The following is a 23,136-nucleotide window of genomic DNA, read 5'->3' on the forward strand; positions in this document are numbered from 1 at the left end:
AGCTGAGGAGAGACAGATGCGGGAAAGGTGTTTTAAGATCTTATTTTACTTCTCAGCCTGCTCTCATTTTTTTTAGTGATAAATTCAATTCATCTAATTACATTATCTGATTAGAGCCTGCTTAGCCCATGATGGTATTTCATGAGTGATCTCTCCTGGTCCTTATCTCTCAACCCATAAGCCCTTCATTATATTTTCTCTTCCCTGTCCAGCTGCAGAGGTGAGTGAGCTTTGGGGGCTGCTTGGCATCCAGCTAGGGTCAACACACAATGGAATAATTTACAGTCACACTATAAGTTTTATTTTCACATTAATACCGACACATCCACAACCTTTTCATGACAATAGGATAACTCTGACACTTCCCTGTTAAACAAATGACAAGGCAACTTTTGAGGCTAAGCCAACTAACCTATTTTTTTTCAAGCATGTAAGAGTAGCTTACTTTTTGCTATGTAATGCTTATGTAAAAGTAGACGTTTTAAAGTTATACACACAATGACAAGGTAATACTTACATTCTACACTTTATTGAATCAGAGGTACAAACCAAAAAAGGGAGAGGTGTTCACTTTCTAAACAGCAGTTAGCAGACTTACGCTCCCTCAGCTGCTTTTATGTATTTCCTACCAGAAGTTCCCATGTATGTCAACAGACCAGCTCATGATGAGTGCTCACTGACCCAGTTTGAAAAATTTGACTAAATCAATTTACAGTCTGAACTAGTCCAGCTGATTTGGTCTGAAGCAGGTAAGGGAGCACTGACATGAATTCAAATGACAGAGGTGTGGGTACAGTGACATCTGACAAACAAACAGATAAGCAGGTAGAGATGGTGTAATCATTCCAGCAATTCTGGAAACATATTCTGAACTGGCTTGGGCATTTAATACATACCATGTATACATCTGTTTGTTTAAAAAACAAGCAAATCCCAATACAGTTGAACAACAAAATAGTTGTTTCTACAGCAGCCACATCTTTAAAAGACCTTGCAGTTGAAAAAGCAATTTGTATTTCCTACAGGGCTTGGCATTGTTTGTATAATTTCTAAGAAACATGCTGTTATAATAAATTATTTGTCTGATAAATACTTAATTATAATAAAATACCTTTAAACAATTTGGTGTGAACAGAAAAAATCTAAACAGAGCATTTTAAATATTTGCACTTACATTCTTCTTTCCACATATGCATTCACAGAAGACACTTTATTCAGAAATACAAAGTAACTTAAAAGAGAAAGATAGCTAAGCAATAAGAAGGTTCATTATCTTGTGCTTGCACATAATCCATTAATATTGCACCATGGAACCTTTTATTTAGAATAAATTTAGTGCTACTCATTGGTAACAATTTCAAACTGTAAAAAAATTTTCAGTCCCTTTAGAAAGGCCAAAGATCAAACAGCATTTGTCTGAGTATCCTGGAGGAATCATCTCAATCAACAGATTTTAAAACATTTTTTAAACAAGTGAAGTCGTTGTTTATCTCACCACGACGAGTCCTTCAGATCTGGTCAGTCAGCTCTTACTGAAATAATTTTCAGTAACAATGAAAGCTTGATAGTGCTCTAAGTTCTTGTTCTTATCCTGTGAGACAAACACATTTTTGTGTCCACTACGAAAACAAACATTAGCTGAAATCGAGCCACTCAACTCTTCTTTGTTATCACACAGTTAAACTCATAATTTTATTTTTACAATAGGGAAGACAGAAATTCAGGTGTGGGAAGAAGGCCTTCAGCAAGTACAGTGGGGCACCCTAGCTAATGATTCCTGGGTATTCTAGGGAGCTAAATCAAAGTGCTAGCAAATTTTGATTCTTGGAAACAAGTGGGGAAAAAAGTATTATTCTCCAAAGAAAATAAAATAAAGAAAAATAAAAAAAAAATTATTTTATCTCTTCTCTGTCTCACACATCATGTTCTTGTTACACAGTTATGGAATGGTTCCAAAATGACAGGTACCTGAATCCAGCCCACTGCCAATGCTAAATTAACTTGCAGTCATAAAACTCTATGAAAGTCTTCATATAGAACACGTTGCTATACAATCATTTAAAAAACATTTTGATTGTATGTTTGGAATTGCTTGACTTGGCTTTTTTTGATATTGACTGTGAAGCTGTTAGTCCAGACCTAGGGTTAAACAAAGAAGGAGGAAAAAAAACACAGTAAGAAGTTAAAATACATAATGCATACCAATTCAGGTTTTACCACACTGAATATTTTTCTAGACTTCAGTATTTTAAAACAAGTTGGATACTCAGACTTTCAAAAAACACTTACCTTTTTGTTCCTTGTGATGGATTTGTGCATTGTTGTCCTTTGCTTAAACCTCCTTAAAAGTAATTGAAAACAACCAAAATTAGTTACTTCAATAAAGAATGCTTCAGAAACTACATCGATGGAAGAACTTTTTTTAAAATTTAATCTATCTCAAGCAGATAGCATTTTATTATCTGCAACTTGAACACTGTAGTTTATATTACCATTTTTAAAAGAGAAAACCAAAAAGCCTTTATGTTATTGAATTATAAGCAATTACTTTGAATCTTGTAACACTTTGCAGAAATATTACAGCATAATGTAGTTGATTTTCAAGATGGAAGTTAAAAATCATAGTTTTAATTTTTTTATCCTCCAGGGGGCAGAAAAGAAACTTCACCTAAAGTAAGCCTTCCATTTAAATTAAAACATGTTTGCACAAGTAAAGCAGTATCACTTTGAAAATTTTCTTGTAAAATATTATTATCTTAAGTCTTAATTGTTTTATGAAAATTCTAATACACTAGCATTTTAATTTCTTTTTATAAGGTTCTTAAAATAGATTAGGGACTACTTTAAGCAGATACTTTACTACCTGCATAAGCATTCTAATCTGGCTGAATATGAATTCTTTGTCAAAAAGAGAAACTACTTCAGAAAACATGAATGATAGTCCTGTGGCATGTTACAGGTGAAGTTATGTGATATATTTTATTGGCTATAAAACAGAATTGGAAGTTCTTCCTTTAGGCTCTAGTTCTCATCTCTATTTTTGCCAGCACATGATATAATGAAGCCACTCTGTTAACTGAATCTGAAACAATAAAGGTTGATGATGCTCTCATTGATTTTCATTTTAATCTCAGTGGCCTCACAAACACCTTTCTGAATATGGTTGAGTGTAACCAACATACAACTTCCAGAAATAAGCAGTAATTAATGTGTCACTTTTGTGGCAAATGGGAGAGTATTGACAAACTAACATCACATTCATAAATCTAGTTTGTCATGAAAATCAATTTGATATTTTTTAAATAAAAATGTTCACTCCTATATAGTCCATACTTAAATAAGCTTGTTGAGAAAAAAATTTCAAAGTCCCAGAAAGTTCAAAGTACATCACTGCCAAAGTATCTTAATTGCAAATGCAGACAATTTGAATAATTAAACTAATATGCATATACTTACCACAGAAAACTCTGTTTGAGTTTTCCATATTATAAGTCTTAGTAGGAAAATCCTCTTTTTCTGTCAGCTCCTGGATAAGGCCTTTATTTAAGCAGACATCAACGTGTCTGTTAAATGCTGTAAGATTGGTGTTTTTCTGTTCTGAATTACAAACTGGACAAACAAGAACACTGTCTTCTTTGGCTTCAAAGAAACAGGATGAACTAGCTCCTTCTGTAACTTCAGTCTTGTCAAAATGGTGTTCATTGTCTTGTGATGCTTGTTTGGGGAAGAAACACTGTTTCATACACACGTTTCTAGCAATGTCACTGAGATTGTTAGGCTGTTGTTCACTGGGAGATTTATCAGGTATTATCAGACTAAATCTTTCGGTGCTATTGTCAGTAGAGCTGTCAGATACACTTGCAGACTGGTCTGTTCCTGATAATTGATCTGTTTTATTATTTTGACATTTATCAACCCACTCATTTTTAAATTGAGGAAGAAAGTTAGATGTATTTTCTCTTGAACTGTCATTCTTGGATATTTCCACAGTATCTTTAACACACATCCCACTGAGGCACTCATCAATGTGTCTATTAAGTTCTTCCAAATTATTGCTGCTTTGCTTCTCAAAGCAAACAGGACAGGTGAAGATCTTACAAACATCAGAATTCTGTGAATCTGTGACTTTCTCTGTTTCTTCCATAAAATTTGCAGGTGATTTATCATCCTGAAAGAGCTGCTTACTTCTGCTTTCATTTGGAGAAATATTCTCACTGTTTAGTTGTCTTGCTGCTCGCTTTTGATCAAAAAAACTCCCTCTATGAGCTTCTGAATTTTTTGTGAAATACTCTTGGTTGGCCTTCTCTGGCTGAAGCCTAAGGATACCAATTTCTTTTCCTGATTTTAGGAAACTTGTAATGCTTTTTTGTTGGTATTTCTTTTCTTCTTCAGTTAGAAATCCTGATACTCGTACACCTAATGATGAAAAAGAAACTTATAATAATAATAATTATATGAAACTTGATACTAACTCCTAGTTAAACCCTTTTGAGGTATACATTCACTCAATAAAGGCAAAATTTATCTCTAAAAAATGCTAGACTACTTCCAAATGCATCACAATGTCAATACAATTTTATCAGAACCAATGACTAATCCAACAATATTGTTAATTTTATTACTCTGAAGTTTTAACTCATTGCATTATAGCACAAAGTTATAAATACTGTTACACAGAATTCAGTCTGAAAGTTTTGCATGAACTTCACCCATCAAAACATATTTTTCTTCAGCACTTTCTAGTATCTTAGACAAGTAAACTATATACCGCTCAATGTTTCAAGCAGAACACATAAGCACCTGAAACACGTCTCAGGGTCAAAACACAGAGCTTACTGTCATCAGAAATGTTCACATCTCCTGCAGAACTCTGTACTTTCAGATCTGTAAGCGCTTCTGTTGTTGTGGTGCAAAGCAGATTTAAAAGCTCATTTAAAGCAGCAGAATTAAACACTGCTATGACTCAAGTTTCTACTGTCACGATGATGTGATAGCTGTTGCATAAAAAAAGTACCACCTCAATTAGTAAAACTTCCTAAGTCACCATTCAGCACTCATTAGTAAAACTTCCTAAATTACTCACTCAGCACAGATCTGTTCACTTTGCAAATATTACCAGTAATAGAAAAAAGATAAATGCATTAATACCAGTTTTATTTTAAAGTATGGTGTGTTATTTCAAAACACTATCAGATTTCCTAACTCTGAAAAGGAAGAATGAATTTGAAATATCTTACCCATAAGTCTTATCCGAAGAGGGTGAGGTGCAACACTATCAATTTCTGTTCCTAATAGATCTTTAGCAACAGTAAATATTTCCTCCTCAGTAGAAACAGAAGACAGCACAGTCGAAGCTCTTGTTTTAACTTCAAAGTTCACGTTCTTAAGCTTCAATGTAACAGTTTTACCCTAGGAAAAAATACAATTTAAAAAATGTTTAAAATGTATGTCATATATGGCACAGTTCACATAAAGTTCACATTTTGGCTACAGATGCAACTTCTACCCCACCTAAAAAAAATTATTTCCTCATATGGAAATTTTCAGTGCCAGATATCCTAACTAAAAGTGATATCCCATTACAGGTTCATAGAAAAATTACTTCCTCCTGCACAGTGCTATCACAACTACAGACATTATTTGTGTTTGGCACTGGTATTTCCCTGGCAGCACCTCTCAATTTGTGTGCTCTATAATGTCCATCCAAATGTAAGTAACTAGCACTCTCTTTGGTGCTTTTGTAAGCTTATCCCTTTGTCCTCCTTAGCTGATGGCCTCCCCTTCAACCTATCTTTTGAGACAACCTTTTATGGCTGAAGAAGATTAACAATTATTTTATGTCTTAAATATAATCCCATGCATTACCATAAGACCTTCAAAGAAAATATTTGTTCTTTTCAAGTGAAAAACAGGTATCTGGGGAGAAGGAATAAAGGGACTGTTTCTACTATTGATACTTCTGAATGGTGTGAATAACTTGTCAATAAGTTTGGCATATGTCAAGTTCTTAAACTAAAAAACTGGCTACTGACTAGATCCTGTATGTATACAGGAGAGAAACAGTGTTTTAAATACATTAGTATTCCACAATTGACCAAAGCATGGATTATGGACAATCAGCTCTATTATTCCCTTACAAACATTAGTTTTAGAATAAAATGTTTACATGCCAAACAACTTGATTAATTTTTCATATTTCAAAACTCGTTTTAATTTTTATCCTACACATATTGCTAGATAGCCACTCACACAACAACAAAATGCTGCCTAAGTCATCCTGAACATCTGAAAATTAAAAAATTAAGACTTCTGAAGATAGATTGCATGGCATGATGCTGCTTAAAGCATTTATTCTAAAGCTGTATAGAATTTTTGGGAGTGCAAAGCATCTTTATGCAAGTCATCTTTTAATAATGAAAGTAAAAAGTAAAAAATAAAAGCTCAATAATAATAACCTGAATAATATAAATACCTTAAGTCCCTCTTTCTGTAACTCTTGAGCAAGGTCTCTGCAGAGCTCACGACACAAACTGTACTGGTCTTCTGCTGTGTTTATTTCACTGAATGTTCTAAGACAAAAATATTAACTTTTTCAGTATGAATCCTATAGTATGTTCAGTGTCTGCAATCTAAAAGTATTTTTTATACAGTTAAACAATGAAATAATTTGGTTTCAATTTTTCATGCACTATTTGAAAATGATTCAAATTTAATGTCATCAATGCTTAAGTATTTGCAAGATAGAAGACTAACAGTAAGTGAATTCATAGAGCCAGCCAAGTTATTTGCATTTAATCTCATTTGTACATACTGTATAACATCAGAAGAAAGCGAGGAGCTGGAAGTCAACATCAGAGCCAAATATCAGAAATAAATAATGCACATGCTAAGAAAAAGATGCCAACTAGGATAATTTGTCTAGTCTCAGAGGAGGAAAAGCTATCTTTCTGCCAAAAATGTTGCCAACTGCCTTTGCTACAGCTTCTTGGAACAGAAATTACAGTGTTATCTTTTTGTTTCACATTTGCTTTTCAGTAATAACATCACAGGAAAAGCAACATTCAGTCATTTCAAGAGAAATGGAAAGCAAAACTTACAGACAGCACATGCTTTGGAAAAGTCTCATAGATTATTCCATGTCAAGTTTTATATTTACAAATGTAAGGTCAATAAAATTATAGTGGATTTTGCATCTCTAGGTTATAGTCAGTTTTACCCGACTGTACTGAAAAAGCATCCTCTATTATGATTAACATTCCCCTAAGAATGTTTGCATACTGTCAAACTAATTGGATGAGTATTTCACTGTGGGTCTCATACCACTATCCAAGGAGTAACTCATACTATTTAGACAATTCTGCAGTGATTGAGAAGTTGTGAAAGTCCAAGGCTTGAAAGGGACAGGATAGAGAGAATGCTATTTCAGGGTTGTCTTTTCCCCCATATAAACTAGTTTCATGATCTCAGTAGCCTGTAGGCATTTCTGGTCTAAAACTGTTCCCTTTGAGGAAAAAAAAGAAAGGAAGAAAGCAATACAGAAAGATACTATAAAGATGTCCAAAATATCTGTCTGATTGCAAGGCAGCACAACACTAAAGCCATTAATTTTTCAGCTGTAATGGTACCAAAATCGTATTGGGCTTATTTAAGCTGCTCACAGCTATTAAGTCGCAAAATGACAGGACTAAGCATCTTTTTTTACCACCTTTTCTAAAAAAACACACAGCGATAGGGGTAATTATTATGGTGTTTTATAGATTCTCACGGCAGAACTCAGTTTTTAAAAGTTAACTACCTTCTTAATGAACTTTACTCTGGTAAAAACTTAAGTTAGGAAATACATGTGACTGCAGACTACTACACTGATATTGACATAAACAGATTAAAAAATTTCAAGCTATATTTCCACCTTATCTTATGGTTTAAAGATCATTTTGATGCATTAAAGGCACTAGCAGAATTGGATGATAAAGACAATACTCAAACTGACAAATATACCTCCATGAATTCTGAAGCTAAGGACAAAAAATAATCCAAGTTTGAATCTGATTTAATGAGCTTGTTGTGTATGTGCATGTTTAAATAAATACATGATCAAATTTACATGACTAATAAAAGTATACATTACTTGGTATTTAGTGCTTCCAATGGTTAATGGTATTTTTTCAATATTAAAGAAGCATACCTTTCTGTGCTCATACTTTTTCTTTCTCCATCCCTTTAAAGAGGAAAAAAAGTTTATTATACTTTCTTGATGTAGAAATGTTATCTTTTCAATAAACTCAGAGTCAACCAAACTTACTCAAATAACTAACAGCAGTCTTTTCTATAAAGTCTGGATGCTAACGTTTTCTACAAATATTGTGTATCAAGTTTAAGCAAGTGTAAAAAGAACAACTAAAAAAATACTGTAGATTAAGTAAAGACATAGGTCAGACATAGGTGTCTTTTTATTAAAAAAAAAGTTTAAAAAACCAACCAAACAAAAAATTCCCTCAGAACTCACCTATTATATCAGAGGGAGTCTGATTTTAAAAAAAAACCAAAAAACAAACTACAAATCCTACGCTGTCTCAGCTATAACTGTGAAGTACAGCTATTAGAATCCCATACATACATGTATATTTGAATATTTCCTTTATCTGAGGAAATATCTTGCTTTCAGTCTAAAAGATTGTCAGCTTAAAGTTGATGTGTTAAAGCTTTTTTGTTTGTTGCTTTCGTTCTTCTTACTGTTAATTGAGTATCCTTTAACAACTCTTCTGCACATAAGGAAATGCCTCAGAGCAATTTCAGGTCATTCTTCTGTTTTTAAGTATTGGAAATAATAAATTTGGTATTATCAGATTTTCTTAAGAGAAGATAGTCAGACACAATAACTATAAGATTAACTATTTCCTGAATACCCAGGTTTTAATACATTAAGTGCTTGCTTTTTCTACACTAAAATCACTGAAATCAAGTTGGTGCTGACAAAAAAATTCTTAGACATTAAAACAATTAAACCATTAAAACTCCTAACCTTTGAAATGCTCCTTTTTTTTTCAGAATGTACTGGGAGATATCCCAGGCTGTAAAACACTTAACTAGGGTAAATAAGAAGAGTGTACTAATTATTAAAAGACTGTCCAAGGTCTGTTTATCTATTAACAAAAAAATATTTTGAAAACTGTGTTTTATCTTTTATCAAGTCACCTTCACCAAGTTAGTCTTACTGTATATTTTCAAAAATATTTTTATACTCTGAGTAGAAAAAAAGCAACAGAAAAATTTGTGCTATCACATTACTGGACTTCGAACTGCTAACTACATATATTATTTTGTAGGCAAATGAAAAAAAAGGGAAGATTATTGTCAGAGAAGTTACAAATATAATTACAGTTGCAGAATAGGTCTTTCAGAAGTGCATAAAACACTCTGGAAATTCTAATAAAATCAAATCATTTTCCAGCTACTTTAAAATAGAATTTCATTACTGTGGAAAGGAATATCTTTTAAAAAGGAATTAATACACAATTAAGGCTCTTATTTAAACGAACAGTAAAATGCAATGTTTTCAGTCTATTTAAACAACATGTTTGCCTCCAGGGCAGGCTTAGAAGTGACAAATATTGTTAAAAAGATATAATGCACTGCTAAGAGTGACTTCTCTCATCCTAAAAAGGAGGCTAAAAGCCATTAAAGTACAGTCAACCTTTAAAGAACATATATTAAGAAGGATATAATAATCTTCAGTTCTATTCCACCAAATTCACATGTTGATATTAAAAATACATAATCCTCATAAGAGAGACAGAAACTTCCCTGAAAATTCACCACCAGAGAAGATCAAATACCTTTGTTATTTTCCTTATAATCCAATAATCATAAACAGCAATGAATATGCATTATTTTTGAAGAAAAGAGAGTGTACAACTCTTCTCAGGACATCTCAGTTATGTTCAGCTATTTTGATAATTATAAGGTTATCCTACATTAATTTCTTGACATACACTTATGTACAACTTCCCTGACAAGATTGTTTGGATTTCATATTTAGATATGGCTGCACAAACCTTTGTTTTTTCATGTTTGGCTACTGCATCTTAGACATAAGTATAACAATAACAGGCATCAGACATTTGAAAAAATATAGGAAACAAATGTATTTCCGCAATATTTGCCAATTAAATAATATATTCAGTATGTAACACACACAAGGAAACATTCAGAAAACTGTTAACACAGAAGGAAGAAACCCCCATGGCTTACTTTTCCAAATGCGTTGAGCCCAAACCAAGGGAAATATCCAAGAAATTACGCCAAGATACCTCTGAAAAAATAAGAGAAAGCAGCGCCCTCTGCTGGTAAAGTTCTGAGCAAGTCACAATTCCAAGGGCTTTTAACATCTTCTCTGTCACTTTGCCAATACCTGGCACCTAGAAAAGAGTATGTAACATTACAGTGAAAAATTCCCATTTGTAGATCCATTACTAAGAAAATTTGAATCAAACACAACAGGGAAGATTACCTAGAAAATTCTGTCTTTTCAGTAAAAATCTTGCTTCTAGAACATAAAAACATTACATGACAGAATAGTAAATGTCCTTGTGTCTCTTACCTTTCTAATGGGCAAGTCTTTTAAGAAGTCTAGCACTGCTAGTCTCTCAGGAGAAATTCTGTATTGGCCGTTAGGCTTATTATGATCACTGCACATTTTTGCTAACATTGTATTTGGTGCTATTCCTTAAAAACAAACAAAAAACACGGTTATTTTTAAAAAACATAAGACAAAGTTTAATTTAAACTTTCCAATATCTATAAACAAAGAGTAGCCTTTACACTTGGAAAAGACTAAAATAAGGAAAAGAATTATCATTACTGATAACCACATTTGATACAATTCTGCAAAGATATTTTGTGACCATCATTAAAGAACATAAACACATGCAATACATAAAATATCTTAAATAAAGTCTACTTCCTATTTTTAGATAGTCAGAGTAACACAACAAGTGCTAGTAAGTCAAGAGGGGTTAAATACCAAGTCCTTAAAAATAACATCAGTTACATGTGTCAACATTTATAGGATGGTGATTATGGGAAGAAAGAAAATGCTTACAATAGTAGTTACAATTAACTTTTAAGTAAGGAGACCTTTCTTCCTTGTATTTCAGCAAAAAGATTTTTTTGAGAGAATTTAACAAATTCTCTTATTTTATGGGCTACCACTGGAATGTTCTAATTTACAAATTTATATATATTTCACAGACATCAGAGGAATTAGGAGGGATGGCTCTTTTCTATCAAAGTAACTGTTTCTACAAATTAACTCTGGAATTTGTTTAGCAAAAGAAAGAATAACTTTGTCCTACAGCCCTAGAAGTCTAAGTTTACATTTGCTCACTGGTATAACTTATTATTCAAGATGGCAGAAATAGCTCTACTATTCATTATCAGTATTTTTTCAGTTACCCTTCTAATTATTTTCAATTTTTGGGCTTAAGACCCCTGTTTGACCTGTAAAAGCTATGCCTGTTTTCTACACACTATCTTATCTTTAAGAAGACAAAACTTCAATAAACAAAACTGTTATTCTGCTGTTATTCATGAGATAGCATACAGGGGAGGGGGTTTCATGCTGCGTCTCCTTACTAGCTGTTTATCTGGCTCTGCTCACATTCCACTTTCCTGACCTTCTGCAGTTGCTTCACAAAGCTCACCATTGCCTGATGTCTCACTGACCTGGCTCATAAAGCAGTTTGGATGGCATCCAAACTAAGTGGTTAGAGACATACACTGGTTTTAGTCAATCAAAATAGCTGAGATTTAAAAGTCAAGACAAATAACTTGATTGATAAATGTTAAAAAGCTACTGAAGAGCTCATTAACTTCAACATATATTTACTTCTCTAGGACTAAAATTTTAATGAATTTTGGTATTGTTTTAAGCAAGGAACAGTTTGAAATTAGAAACTTAACAGCACACGTTTGCTATTCAAATTAAAAGCAGTATATAAATGAGTGATAGATTTCGGTAAGACACACTGACAAAAACAATTTACATGATGCAGATGATACAGAATAACCAACCATCTGTGCTAAGATTAGCTCAAGTGCACTGGTCATTCTTCCTCACTGCTTATTCTTGTTTCAAGTAGAAAGAAGCAAAAAGATGATGTAACTGTTTCAATGATTAAAAAAAGAGCAAAATGAAAAGGAACAGTAGTGGTTTGGATATTCATGACATCTCTTAGGGTAATTGGAAGTCACATTCTTTGCAGACCTTCAAAGACAGCATAATTTTTGGTTGCAGTAGAAGGGTGTGGCAAGGGTAAATTCTTAATTAATGCCCTCTGAGATGAAAGAAGAAGACATTATGGAAATACAAAGATTACTTATTATTCCTGTGTATCTGGATACCTGCACTAGCAGTCAGTTGAGTTTTCTGCTCAATCCTAAAGCGAATTTCCTTCACAGCTTCCTCTGCAGAAGTTCCAAAGACAACTGAGTTTTCCACTGATAGATCTCTTTGTTCAAGGCTGTCATCCATCAGAGATGTGTTGTCTTCAAAAAGTATTGGTGAAGAAGAGACTTCACCCTCGTTAAATTTGGCAGACATATTTATACAATCTTTATCTAAGTTAGGCAGAAACACAAACAATTAATACATCCATATAGACACATTTCCTTCTTCAGTGGCTTCAGTGTTCATAAGCAGTTTTATTTCTATCTTTATTTAGAGAAAGCAGTTGCACTGTTTTTTGTTTAAAAATTGGAGAGATGCAACTGCTCCATTTGTGCTATGATTTGAGCTTGGCTGCGATAGAAGGAATTGGCTAGTAGACCAGACATAACTTCCAGAAAAGCAAAAGGTTTATTTAATGGCCCGTTGCTATAGCAAAACCATTGAGATTTTATCATTATTTTTGTTTTATGTCAGATTGAAGGCCAGATGCTCTCTTCCACAGATTTTTTTTTCAATATTCTCTAAATAAAATCAGGGTTCTGGAATATCTAGTTCTAGAATGATCAGCCTGGTGAGCTTCTCATTTTCAACTGCAGCCATAGTAGAACAAGTAATGTCAGTAGCTCTTTATCTGACTCTACAAACATTACTACTACAGTTTCACACTGAGCATTTGTGTTTCAGAGGAACAAAGAAATCACACAAGTGTGAAGAAACACATGACTACATATCAGTGACACTGATTTTGTAAAGACTATGCTGGTTTGTTGCTTTCTATTTTATTAATGCTTTTCTGTAGTAGTGTATGCTTGATTATCCTCTTAATGACAGAAATTTTGAATACAGGTAGTATAAATATTCCAGTTTGTGCATCATTCAACCACTTGTATGACTACTTCTTTTCTATTATTCCCAAGTGGATATACAAGTGAAATCCAGTAATATCTTGAAGATTTCTGAAATCCTGCTGTGTTCCTGCTACTTATTTCCAAAATTATCAAGCTGAATTGTAATGCACACCATTTGGTTTATAAAATCCAACATCACTTTTCAAACATTTTATTCATATTAAAATAAAACAAATTCTCCAAGTCCAAGTCATTAGCAGTGTACATTTTATTCACAGGTGAGCAGTAGAGAAAGTTAATCTGTAAACTAACTAAATTTGATGTAGAGAATATATGGGAGGACAAATTATGGAAGGACTGAAGCATCTACACTTTCAGTGGGTGCAGCTTATCTGAAGATTATAAGCACATGACAGGCAATCCCTGCTCCCAACCCCATGTAATGTGGTCAGCATGTCTTATACTATTTCATAAGGCAAGCAGCCATTCTCTGCTGCTGTGTTCACTTCGCTCCTTAGCCTCCTGCATGTCCCAACACCCGGCCAGCCCAGTGCCGTGGATGACCCTGTTGCAGCACTGGGAAGCTGCAGCCCCAGAGCACTGCCTGCCTGAACCTCCCCCAGCACAGCACTGCCTCCAGCCCCCCAGCACTGCCTGCCTCCAGCCCCCAGCCCTGCCTGCAGCCCCCCAGCACTGCCTCCAGCCCCCAGCCCTGCCTCCAGCCCCCCAGCACTGCCTGCAGCCCCCCAGCACTGCCTGCAGCCCCCAGCGCTGCCTGCAGCCCCCCAGCCCTGCCTGCCTGCAGCCCCCCAGCCCTGCCTCCAGCCCCCCAGCACTGCCTGCAGCCCCCAGCACTGCCTGCAGCCCCCCAGCACTGCCTGCAGCCCCCCAGCACTGCCTGCAGCCCCCCAGCACTGCCTGCAGCCCCAGCACTGCCTGCAGCCCCCAGCACTGCCTGCAGCCCCAGCACTGCCTGCAGCCCCCAGCACTGCCTGCAGCCCCCCAGCACTGCCTCCAGCCCCCCAGCACTGCCTGCAGCCCCCAGCGCTGCCTGCAGCCCCCCAGCCCTGCCTGCCTGCAGCCCCCAGCACTGCCTCCAGCCCCCCAGCACTGCCTCCAGCCCCCCAGCACTGCCTGCAGCCCCCCAGCACTGCCTGCAGCCCCCAGCACTGCCTGCAGCCCCCAGCACTGCCTCCAGCCCCTCAGCACTGCCTGCAGCCCCCCAGCACTGCCTGCAGCCCCCAGCACTGCCTCCAGCCCCTCAGCACTGCCTGCAGCCCCCCAGCACTGCCTGCAGCCCCCAGCACTGCCTGCAGATCCCCCCAGCACTGCCTGCAGCCCCCAGCACTGCCTGCAGCCCCCCAGCACTGCCTGCCTGCAGCCCCAGACCATCTCTCTGTCACCTTTGACAGGTCCTGAGGAAGAGCTGGTACCAGAGCTGTCACTGGACAGTGAGACCTGGGGCATCCCAATGGCCAGGGACACCTCTGCCTTCATCTGCTTCCACAGAGATTAAGGGAATGACTGAAGTTCTTTTGTATGATTTTTGAGTCTAGATTATGATTGTTATACTGATACAGCAAACTGTGTCCTATTCACCCAGTCCAGGTCATATTGTATTATAAATTCTTAATTTTGCTACTTATAGATTGCACTGCACTGATTCTGCTTGTAGATGTCCTTTGCCATTTGAATGATAAATTCTGTACTATTGTAATAAAGTAATCCTACTAAAGAACATAAAGCTTAAAATTCTAACTGTAATGTAATGCTTTCATGGTTCTGCCTAAGATATCTAAAAGAAACACTCAGTGTCACGTGACCTCATGAAAAGTGAGTAATTTGCTTACCTATTCCAGTAGTGCTTTCTGTATTAAAAAAGAACCTTCTTCTATCTTCAGGCCAGTTCAGCCTTTCCTCCAAGTGCTCTGTTATGTTCAAGTAGGCTTCATCTAGGCCCACAGGCATAAAATTGGGATCATATTCAGCCAGTATTTCTCTAACCTTGATAAACATATAGTAAAATTTTAGAGTTGTGTTGCTTTAAGAGCATCTTGACACAAAACTAGGACATGAAAAAATGTACTCTGAAATTTCCAGATGATCAATAAATACTACAGATGCTGACAATATAAATTAATTATTGATATTGTAAAATTACAGCAATTCTTCTCCAAGTAGTGAGATATTAATAGTAAGTGAAAACTAAACAGATTTTGAACAGTGTATTTAACAGCAAAGGGCACTAAGATAAGTGTCTAAGGACTGCATAGCCATAGCTTCACTGACACTAGAGTAACCATCTGAATACAACTCTGATATATGCCTTTTTTCTTTTTTTTTCAGAAGTGAAAAAAAATTAACTAATTTTTTACTTTATATTTGTATATTTACTGCTTCATAAAAGTAAAGAAGGCCTGATACAATTTTTATAAAGTCAGGAGACTTGTGTCATGCACTAGTTTGATTTTAAATGTACAGAAGACCTCTTATCCCTTTTTCCCAGGCTGCCTGCAAACTCAGCATGATAAAGATTTACACTTTCTTACCTTCTAATAATTTTTTTCCTGCCCATCATGGCTAAAAATGAGTGCAATACATAGAAATGAAGCTAGAGTCTGAAGCACATATTCTTCATAAGAGCTGAATGTCAAGCAAATTCTATAAGCACAGAAGCACAATCCTGTCTTAAGCTTGTAACATATCCATATACCTCAGACAGGCATAGACCAGGTGCATTGTATGAAATTATCATCTCCATGTGTCCTATGGACTTGCAACTTCCTAGTAACTAGATTATGTTCCATGACTTTTAAGAATAATAAAACTCAAGTGGTTTTCAAAGCTTCTATCAGCAACACTAGTAACTTCAGCAGAATTAACAGATTGGGTAAGTGCAATGCTTTTTCATTGGTCCAAAAGTACCAATATTTTGTTAGACTTATGTTTAAAGTTGCATAAGTGAAGAATTTAATATTTAAATTATCACTTTTCATACTATCTAGAACTGATGTTATTGACATGGTCTAAAAACAAGTACACTCACTTTTGGTTAGAGACCATTTTTAGACTTACCTCTTTACTCACTTTGCCGTATTTTTTGAAGTTTAGTGGTACTATGGTTAGATGGGGACATAGCCTTTTAGCAATAAATCCAGGCATGGCTGCACGCACCCCAAATCTCCTAGCATGGTAATTGGAGGTGGACTTAAGAGAGATCAAATAAGTTTAGTGTTCAGTAATAAAACTTTTCTTTAAGTTTAGAATTAAATAACAAAGTTCTAATCACATATCTCCATACAAAAAAGACTGACAAAGCCAAGATTTTATGCACATTTTCACCCCCCCTCCTTCTGCCTTTCAATCTGCTTATACACTTTAAATTTTACTTAGTACACTTTTTACTGAAAAATCCAGCTCACATGGTCAAGTCTAAGAATTGCTTTTCCTTTATTATTTTGGGTTTTTCCACACTTCATATGAAACAGTGTCATTATATTTCTGCTATTGTTTTATGGTTTATTAGGCTTAAGATTCATGCGATTGATTTCTGTATTAGTTTAACATTCAGCCTTACCAACATACTCATTGATCCCACTGCTATAGGTTTTTCCTTCAGCTCTGGATTGTCTCTCATTTCCACAGCTGCATAGAAGGCATCCATGTCAATGTGTACAATTGTACTGCTAAGGTCACGGTTCTGTTCCAGTTCTATCACAAGTTTGTCCACCTGAACAGAATAAACCAGTAATTGAAATACTACTAACCTGGCAGAAGTGCAACAGTATAGATACTCCTAAAACTCAGATGAATTTTGCATATAGTTAGAGAAAAAAACCTCAACAAATCTAATCCCAACCAAACCAGTACCAACAACAAAAACAAACAAACAAACAAACAAACAAAAAAAAACCCAACAAAGCTTTGGAGGAAACTTGCTCTCAAAGAGAATGCTGCTGCAGCAACTGGTGCAAAAAAACCACCCCAAAACCCAGTGGAAAAAAACACAGCTGTTGTGGTTTAGCCTTAGCTAGCAACTAAGCTCCTGTAGCCACTCAATCCCTCATGGTGGAAGAGTCTGAAGAATAAAAATGAGAAAACCCATGGGTTGAAATAAAGACAGTTAATGACAGAAAGCAAAAGCTGTGCATGCAAGCAAATCAAAATAAGGAATCATTCACTGCTTCCCATGGGCAGGCAGAGTTCAGCCATTTCCAGGAAAAACAGCTTAATCATATGTAGGAGTTACTTGGGCAGACAATGCCACAACTGCAAAAGTCTGTCCTTCATTCATCTACACCTCACTTTGTAGGCTGAGCCTGATGCTATATGGTCTGGAATATCCCAGTGGGGTCAGCTGTCCTGGCTGTGTCCCATCACAGCCCCTGTGCACCCCCAGCCTCCTCACTGGTGGCGTGGTGAGAAGAGCAGAAAAGGCCTTGGCTCTGTGCAAGTCTTGGTTGGCAATAGCTAAGCACCTCTTCATTATCAACACTGCTTTCAGCAGAAAACCAAAATACAGTCCCATACCAGCTGCTGTGAAGAAAATTAACTCTATCCCAGCCAAATCAGGAGAAAACTCCATCCACCAAACAAACTCCATGTAGCGTGACAAAAAAAAGACGTATTTAATTCAAACAATCTTTGTAAGACCCTTGAGTATGAAGCTTTACTTAAAGCACTTAGTTTTAGAAATGCAAGTTACTTAAAAAAAAAAAATTAAAAACTTGCTTTAAAGAATTTCCAACATTCCTGAAGCTATCACACTTCCAAAAATTGGCCTAGAATGGTGAAGAGAAGATCAGCAGCTCACAGGACACATCAATGTATTTTGTCTTGGCAGAAATAAGGTCTCAAACACCCATGTTCAATTACTACAAAGTAAGCTACTGTCAATCCCTCAATAAAAGTCCTCAATTTTTGTCACAGGAACCCATACCATGTAAGACTAAATTGCTAGGAAAAGTGCAAGTTATTTACAGAACAGCCTGTATACAAAGTGTGTTTCACTCCAAATGTTAAAGATGTATGTTTCTGTGAGCAGTACTGCTTCATCAGCTCCAAGGTGTTTTGAGGCAGATTGCTCTACACTTCGACTGTGCTTAAATTGCTTGTGTTTTTACCAAAACACAAGATCGTGTGCTTGTTCCTGAAATAGTGTTGACCTATGAATGAGTATGAATGTGCTGTCATGAAAAATTGTGTTATATTTGACATGGGATTTTTACGATGACTATATTGGCAGCAGCATCACACATCATTCTAGAAGTAAGAGAAAATACAGGAAAAAAACCCAAAAGAATGTGCTATCAAAATAAGATTACCTAACCATACTGATGACAAGTCAACCTCAATCTACACAACAAAAAGCTGCTACTGCTAGTAAGAAGTCCCAATAGGCTTCACAACAAGAGTTTCACTTTGCTTGCTGGCACCAGGACACACACACTCTTTTGATACCAGGGTACCAGTATAGAAACGTCTCTCGACTGACTATAATGCATTTATGGTCCTGGAGACGAATGTTTACGTGTAATTTGCATGGTTCTTCTATTTTTTACTTCCCTCAACAGAACTGCTTAATAAAAAACCATATGAACTATCTTTGTGCTCAAAACACTTGAACCAAGGCAAATGAGCTTGGAATGTTCTATTTAAATTGCTGATTAATGATTTACAGAGTATTTTCTTTGTTTTTTTCCAAGTTGCCATGAGGGATGAAATGCTAGACCAGAGCTTTAAACTAGGCTACTCAAAACAGAAGAGCACAGTATGTTCTCTGATGCCGAGAAAACTAGTTCAGACAAATTAAAAGCACAAGGGGTAAGCTATTCAAAGAAACAAACAAAAACCAACCAACCAAAACTGGGGTGTTTATATTATTTCCATTATATTACTAATTCAAAAGGATTCATGTCACACTTAATTCATCAAAAACATCCTTATTTTAAATTCTACTTTACAGATAATTTTAAGGTTCCTCTCAAATTCAAATTGTTTAATTAATACTATCAAGTGCTGTTCTACTAGCATAACTTTTGTATTTCAATTTATCACATTTATAATAAACTTCTGTTTTGCTTTTTCTCCCTAAAGATATTGATAACATACTTACTGATTAGTTAACATACACATCTAAAGAATGAAGAAAAATTACATTAAACTGATAAGAAATAATAAAAAAAAAATTACTCTTCAGAGAAAGAAAGTAATACAATTAATATGCCAAAACAAAACCAGATCTACTCAGAGAATTCTTGGCACTTACAAAACCTCTCCTTAAAATTTGTGGAGTACTTCCTTACATGCAAGCCAGGCTGACAAGTTTTTAAAAGCTGCTTTCAATAAACTTTTGTACAGTAGAGATACTTTTAAAATATATATTTCTAAGCTACATTAAACAAAACCAAAAACCACCAAACAACTGAAAAGTACAAATTATAATTAGAAGTTTAATTTTCCTTATAATTACTTAGAGATAATTTGAAGAGTAACTTCTCATTTTTTTCTTATCCCACAGTAGAATATGTGAGTTTTCCAAGCAAGACAGAAATTCAATGAAAGCAAGACAAGGGTAACTATTTACAGAATAAATATCTGGGATAAACCCAACATCGATGAAAAAAACCAGCAATCAGTACAGCAGTTTCCAAATCTGGTAGCAGCTGCACACTTTTTAATTTACTTCAAATTACTGCTGAACATCAAGGAGTTCCACACCTTCTAATGGCAAAACCAATAGTATTGTGTTGCAGACTCTACACTTTATTATATTACTGTTCCCACCATGTAACCAGGATTTTTGTCCAAAAGTCCAGGATGTGGAGACATTTTTGTCTGGTTTTACCTTACAGGACTTAAATCAACTACCAGCTTAGGAAACCATACCTGAGCCTCTAACCATCCTACAAACAAGACTTCATTTGCAGATGAGAATATGCAGTGTTCATAGAGGTAGATATACAGATACTTTTCTAATTCCAGAATAGTTCCCACTTAAAATTTTAGCAGAACTGGTTCTCTTATCACAAGGTATACTAAAAAGAAGAATTAAAAACTCAATAGATAAGAACAACAGAGAAGATGATAATAAGAACTGACTATATCCATAACTGAATGGAGCTGGTTAAACAATACACAGCAATTATTAAGAAAACCAAGCAAGACAAAATTTGCCAAGCAAAAGGTGGAGGCCTGGGGAGATGTAGCTGGTAGGTAAGAAACAGAAAAAGTGCAAGGTATTTAGAATATCAAATAGAGAGAAGACTGGCTTCAAGTCCACAAGTTTCAATGAGGACTCTGGGACAAGGACAGTTTAGTAAAGCGGACTGATGGTGATCTGTAGATGTGGGACAAGAAAGGAAAATTCAGGATATGAGAAATTAAAAGAAAGCAGAGGAGAGAGCAAAATGGTCAGAATTTGTGCTGGGAGAATGAGAGCAAAAACAATCATAAACCAGATTTTATGTGCATACAGAGAATAGAACAAAAATCCAGTGCTTCAAGAAGTTTTTACAGCAGCAAAGATCTCAAATTAGCCAGCAAAAACATGTGCCTACTACACTCCTCTATTGATAGTTCTCGTGCAGTATGACAGCTGACTACAGTTTATCTATTGGAAATAAAGAAGACTGCTATTTCTGCAAGCAGCATAAAGATTTCAAGCACAGAATTTAAAACTCAGGTCCCAGTAAAACACATGTGAGAGAATTTATCTTCTTAAGTTTATTTTTTTCTGTATAGAAACCAGTTTTCATAAGAAACATTAAAAGATTATAAAATTATATTGCAATATCAAGGAATCAATTTCTGAAAAAGACAACATGAAGGTAGACAAAGCAATAGAAATTTTTTTGTTCCCACAAAGTGCACTACATATTCTCTCATTACATAACTATATAATAACACTGCTGAAAATTGGTGTTATTCATGTAATTCGTTCTATAAGAAAGACTATTCTCTCTAAAATATAGTCCTCTGATGAAGGTAGGATGGAAACAGAAGCATTTTTTCTGTAATTATATTACTTAAAAGCTACCTTAGTCAACTGAAAAAACCTTGGACAAGCGGAGTCATAACTAATCCTTGTTAAAGATTCACAAAACAATTGTGACATACAGGCTTACAACAAACTTCTCAGAGGTACTCAGAATGGCAAACTTTTCTTGGAACAAATTTGAAACACTGGCATCTAAAGTATGGAAGTGATTTGCAAAACTGAAATGAACAAAAAAGTTTGTACACCAAAAAGAGCTCAACCTCTAATCCTCACAATGGCACTGAAAATTAAAGGATGTGTTTAATCTTCATGTGCTTCAGTTCTCCATCTACACCCAAAAAAAATTATCAGTCTACTTTGCTGGAATATTGCAAGAATTAAGAATTCACAGTATGTGTTGTACAACACAAAAAACACTGTTAAAAAATCAGTAATTTGGCATTCAGAACTGGATTAGTCTAGAGTTCAACAAATAAAGCTTGGGGCCACCCATCGAACATAAAGGACAACAGTAAATATTGAATAATTTGCCCCTCAGTGAACACAGTCCACTATGTGCAGTGAATGAAACAGGAATCCTGTCAAGGAAAACTAGCGAGCAATCATTTAAAGACTGAATAACAGCACAAATGGAAAAGAAACTGGAAAGGAATTCAGCTCCTATAAACAATTTTAATTCTGTTGTGTCTAGTAATGTTTGGTGTGCAACCTTCCTTTTAACGTTTCATACACTGTAATACTTTGAAGACTACTATCTACCATTAGCATTTGAAAAGAAAAATAACCTCTTCACCTGTCTAGTTTAGGGCACTTGCATTTCTTGTGAATGCTTGACATGATGATTTTCATTAATTAACTTCGAAAAGGCATATTATTGACAACTCTGATCTTTCTCATTCCATTGCAGACCACTGAACACAAATATACGTAAATTCTAAACTCAATACTGATATGATACTTATTAGCAAAGTATTTAACAAAGCTTTACATAAATCATAATGACATAACCTCAAACTCAGACTTGAAAACATATTGTTTCATTTTACTCATTTAGAGAACATTTCAAAGTAATTTTACAAACTATTCTTCTAGCAAGTTTATATTAAGATGACACCATCAAAATATTGGGCGCTTTTCTTTGTACATCTAACATCAAATGGTAGTTTAACACTGTGCCTATAGGCAGAATTTAATGCAATAAACCAGAACACACCAAAATGTTTATGATCCAACATTTAGTCCAATTAAGTCTTTAGAAAATTAGTACCTGCATCTGTGCTTTCAAGAGCTGTTGTGCTGTAATTTTCTCTTTTAGCTGCATCATTTTTTCAATTCGTTGGTTAACTTGTTGATCTTTCTTAAGTTCATTTTCATAAAATTTGGAACCCTAAAAGAAAAAAAAAATCACAAAAAACCTATGTTTTTCTTTTCGTCTTTACTTGTCTTTAAGCAACCACATTTGATCTTTAAATACAGAAAGCATAAAACACAGAGATGATTTCTAATGCATGCTTTGATTTTCATATAAAAACACACAAAAAAGACTACTCATTCTTTACAACTCTTCAAATGACACACATGTATTTCTCCTGCACAAAGGAGTTTAAGAGTTATTTAGAGACCTTTGTATGTTTATTTAGTCTAACACCTAACAATAAAAATTTTGAAAGTCAAACTATTCTTTGCAACACCTTCAAGTTATGGACTACAAAACTCTAATAACAATTTATTTTAGCATTTTTTCATGCTTCCACATAGCTTAATAAATATGGAAAAATGTAATGACGTTGTATAAGTCAAATTCACTTGTAATGTTGAGTTTTTTCTTGGCCATTTAATCT

The 23,136-nt window shown here is 35.2% G+C and overlaps 1 protein-coding gene across 3 annotated transcripts in view; it reads right to left on the reverse strand.

Annotated features, from left to right (window-relative positions):
* Positions 1-510: 510 nt before the first annotated feature.
* POLK (DNA polymerase kappa) overlaps positions 511-23,136 on the reverse strand; it is a 31,584-nt gene continuing 8,958 nt past the window's right edge. For all 3 annotated transcript variants that reach the window (XM_021531818.3, XM_021531819.3, XM_021531820.3), the window contains 13 exons: positions 22,563-22,682; positions 16,874-17,026; positions 16,372-16,503; positions 15,147-15,300; positions 12,403-12,618; positions 10,601-10,725; positions 10,252-10,418; positions 8,186-8,218; positions 6,473-6,569; positions 5,238-5,409; positions 3,457-4,416; positions 2,290-2,341; positions 511-2,139 (listed from right to left, as the gene is read on the reverse strand). In XM_021531818.3, coding sequence (XP_021387493.1) covers positions 2,055-2,139; positions 2,290-2,341; positions 3,457-4,416; positions 5,238-5,409; positions 6,473-6,569; positions 8,186-8,218; positions 10,252-10,418; positions 10,601-10,725; positions 12,403-12,618; positions 15,147-15,300; positions 16,372-16,503; positions 16,874-17,026; positions 22,563-22,682 — 2,466 coding nt within the window. In that variant the 3' untranslated portion in view covers positions 511-2,054. The remainder of the gene's footprint in view (positions 2,140-2,289; positions 2,342-3,456; positions 4,417-5,237; positions 5,410-6,472; positions 6,570-8,185; positions 8,219-10,251; positions 10,419-10,600; positions 10,726-12,402; positions 12,619-15,146; positions 15,301-16,371; positions 16,504-16,873; positions 17,027-22,562; positions 22,683-23,136) is intronic.

This window comes from Lonchura striata, chromosome Z (assembly GCF_046129695.1).
Source record: "Lonchura striata isolate bLonStr1 chromosome Z, bLonStr1.mat, whole genome shotgun sequence".
In the NCBI taxonomy this organism is placed as follows: Eukaryota; Metazoa; Chordata; class Aves; order Passeriformes; family Estrildidae; genus Lonchura; species Lonchura striata.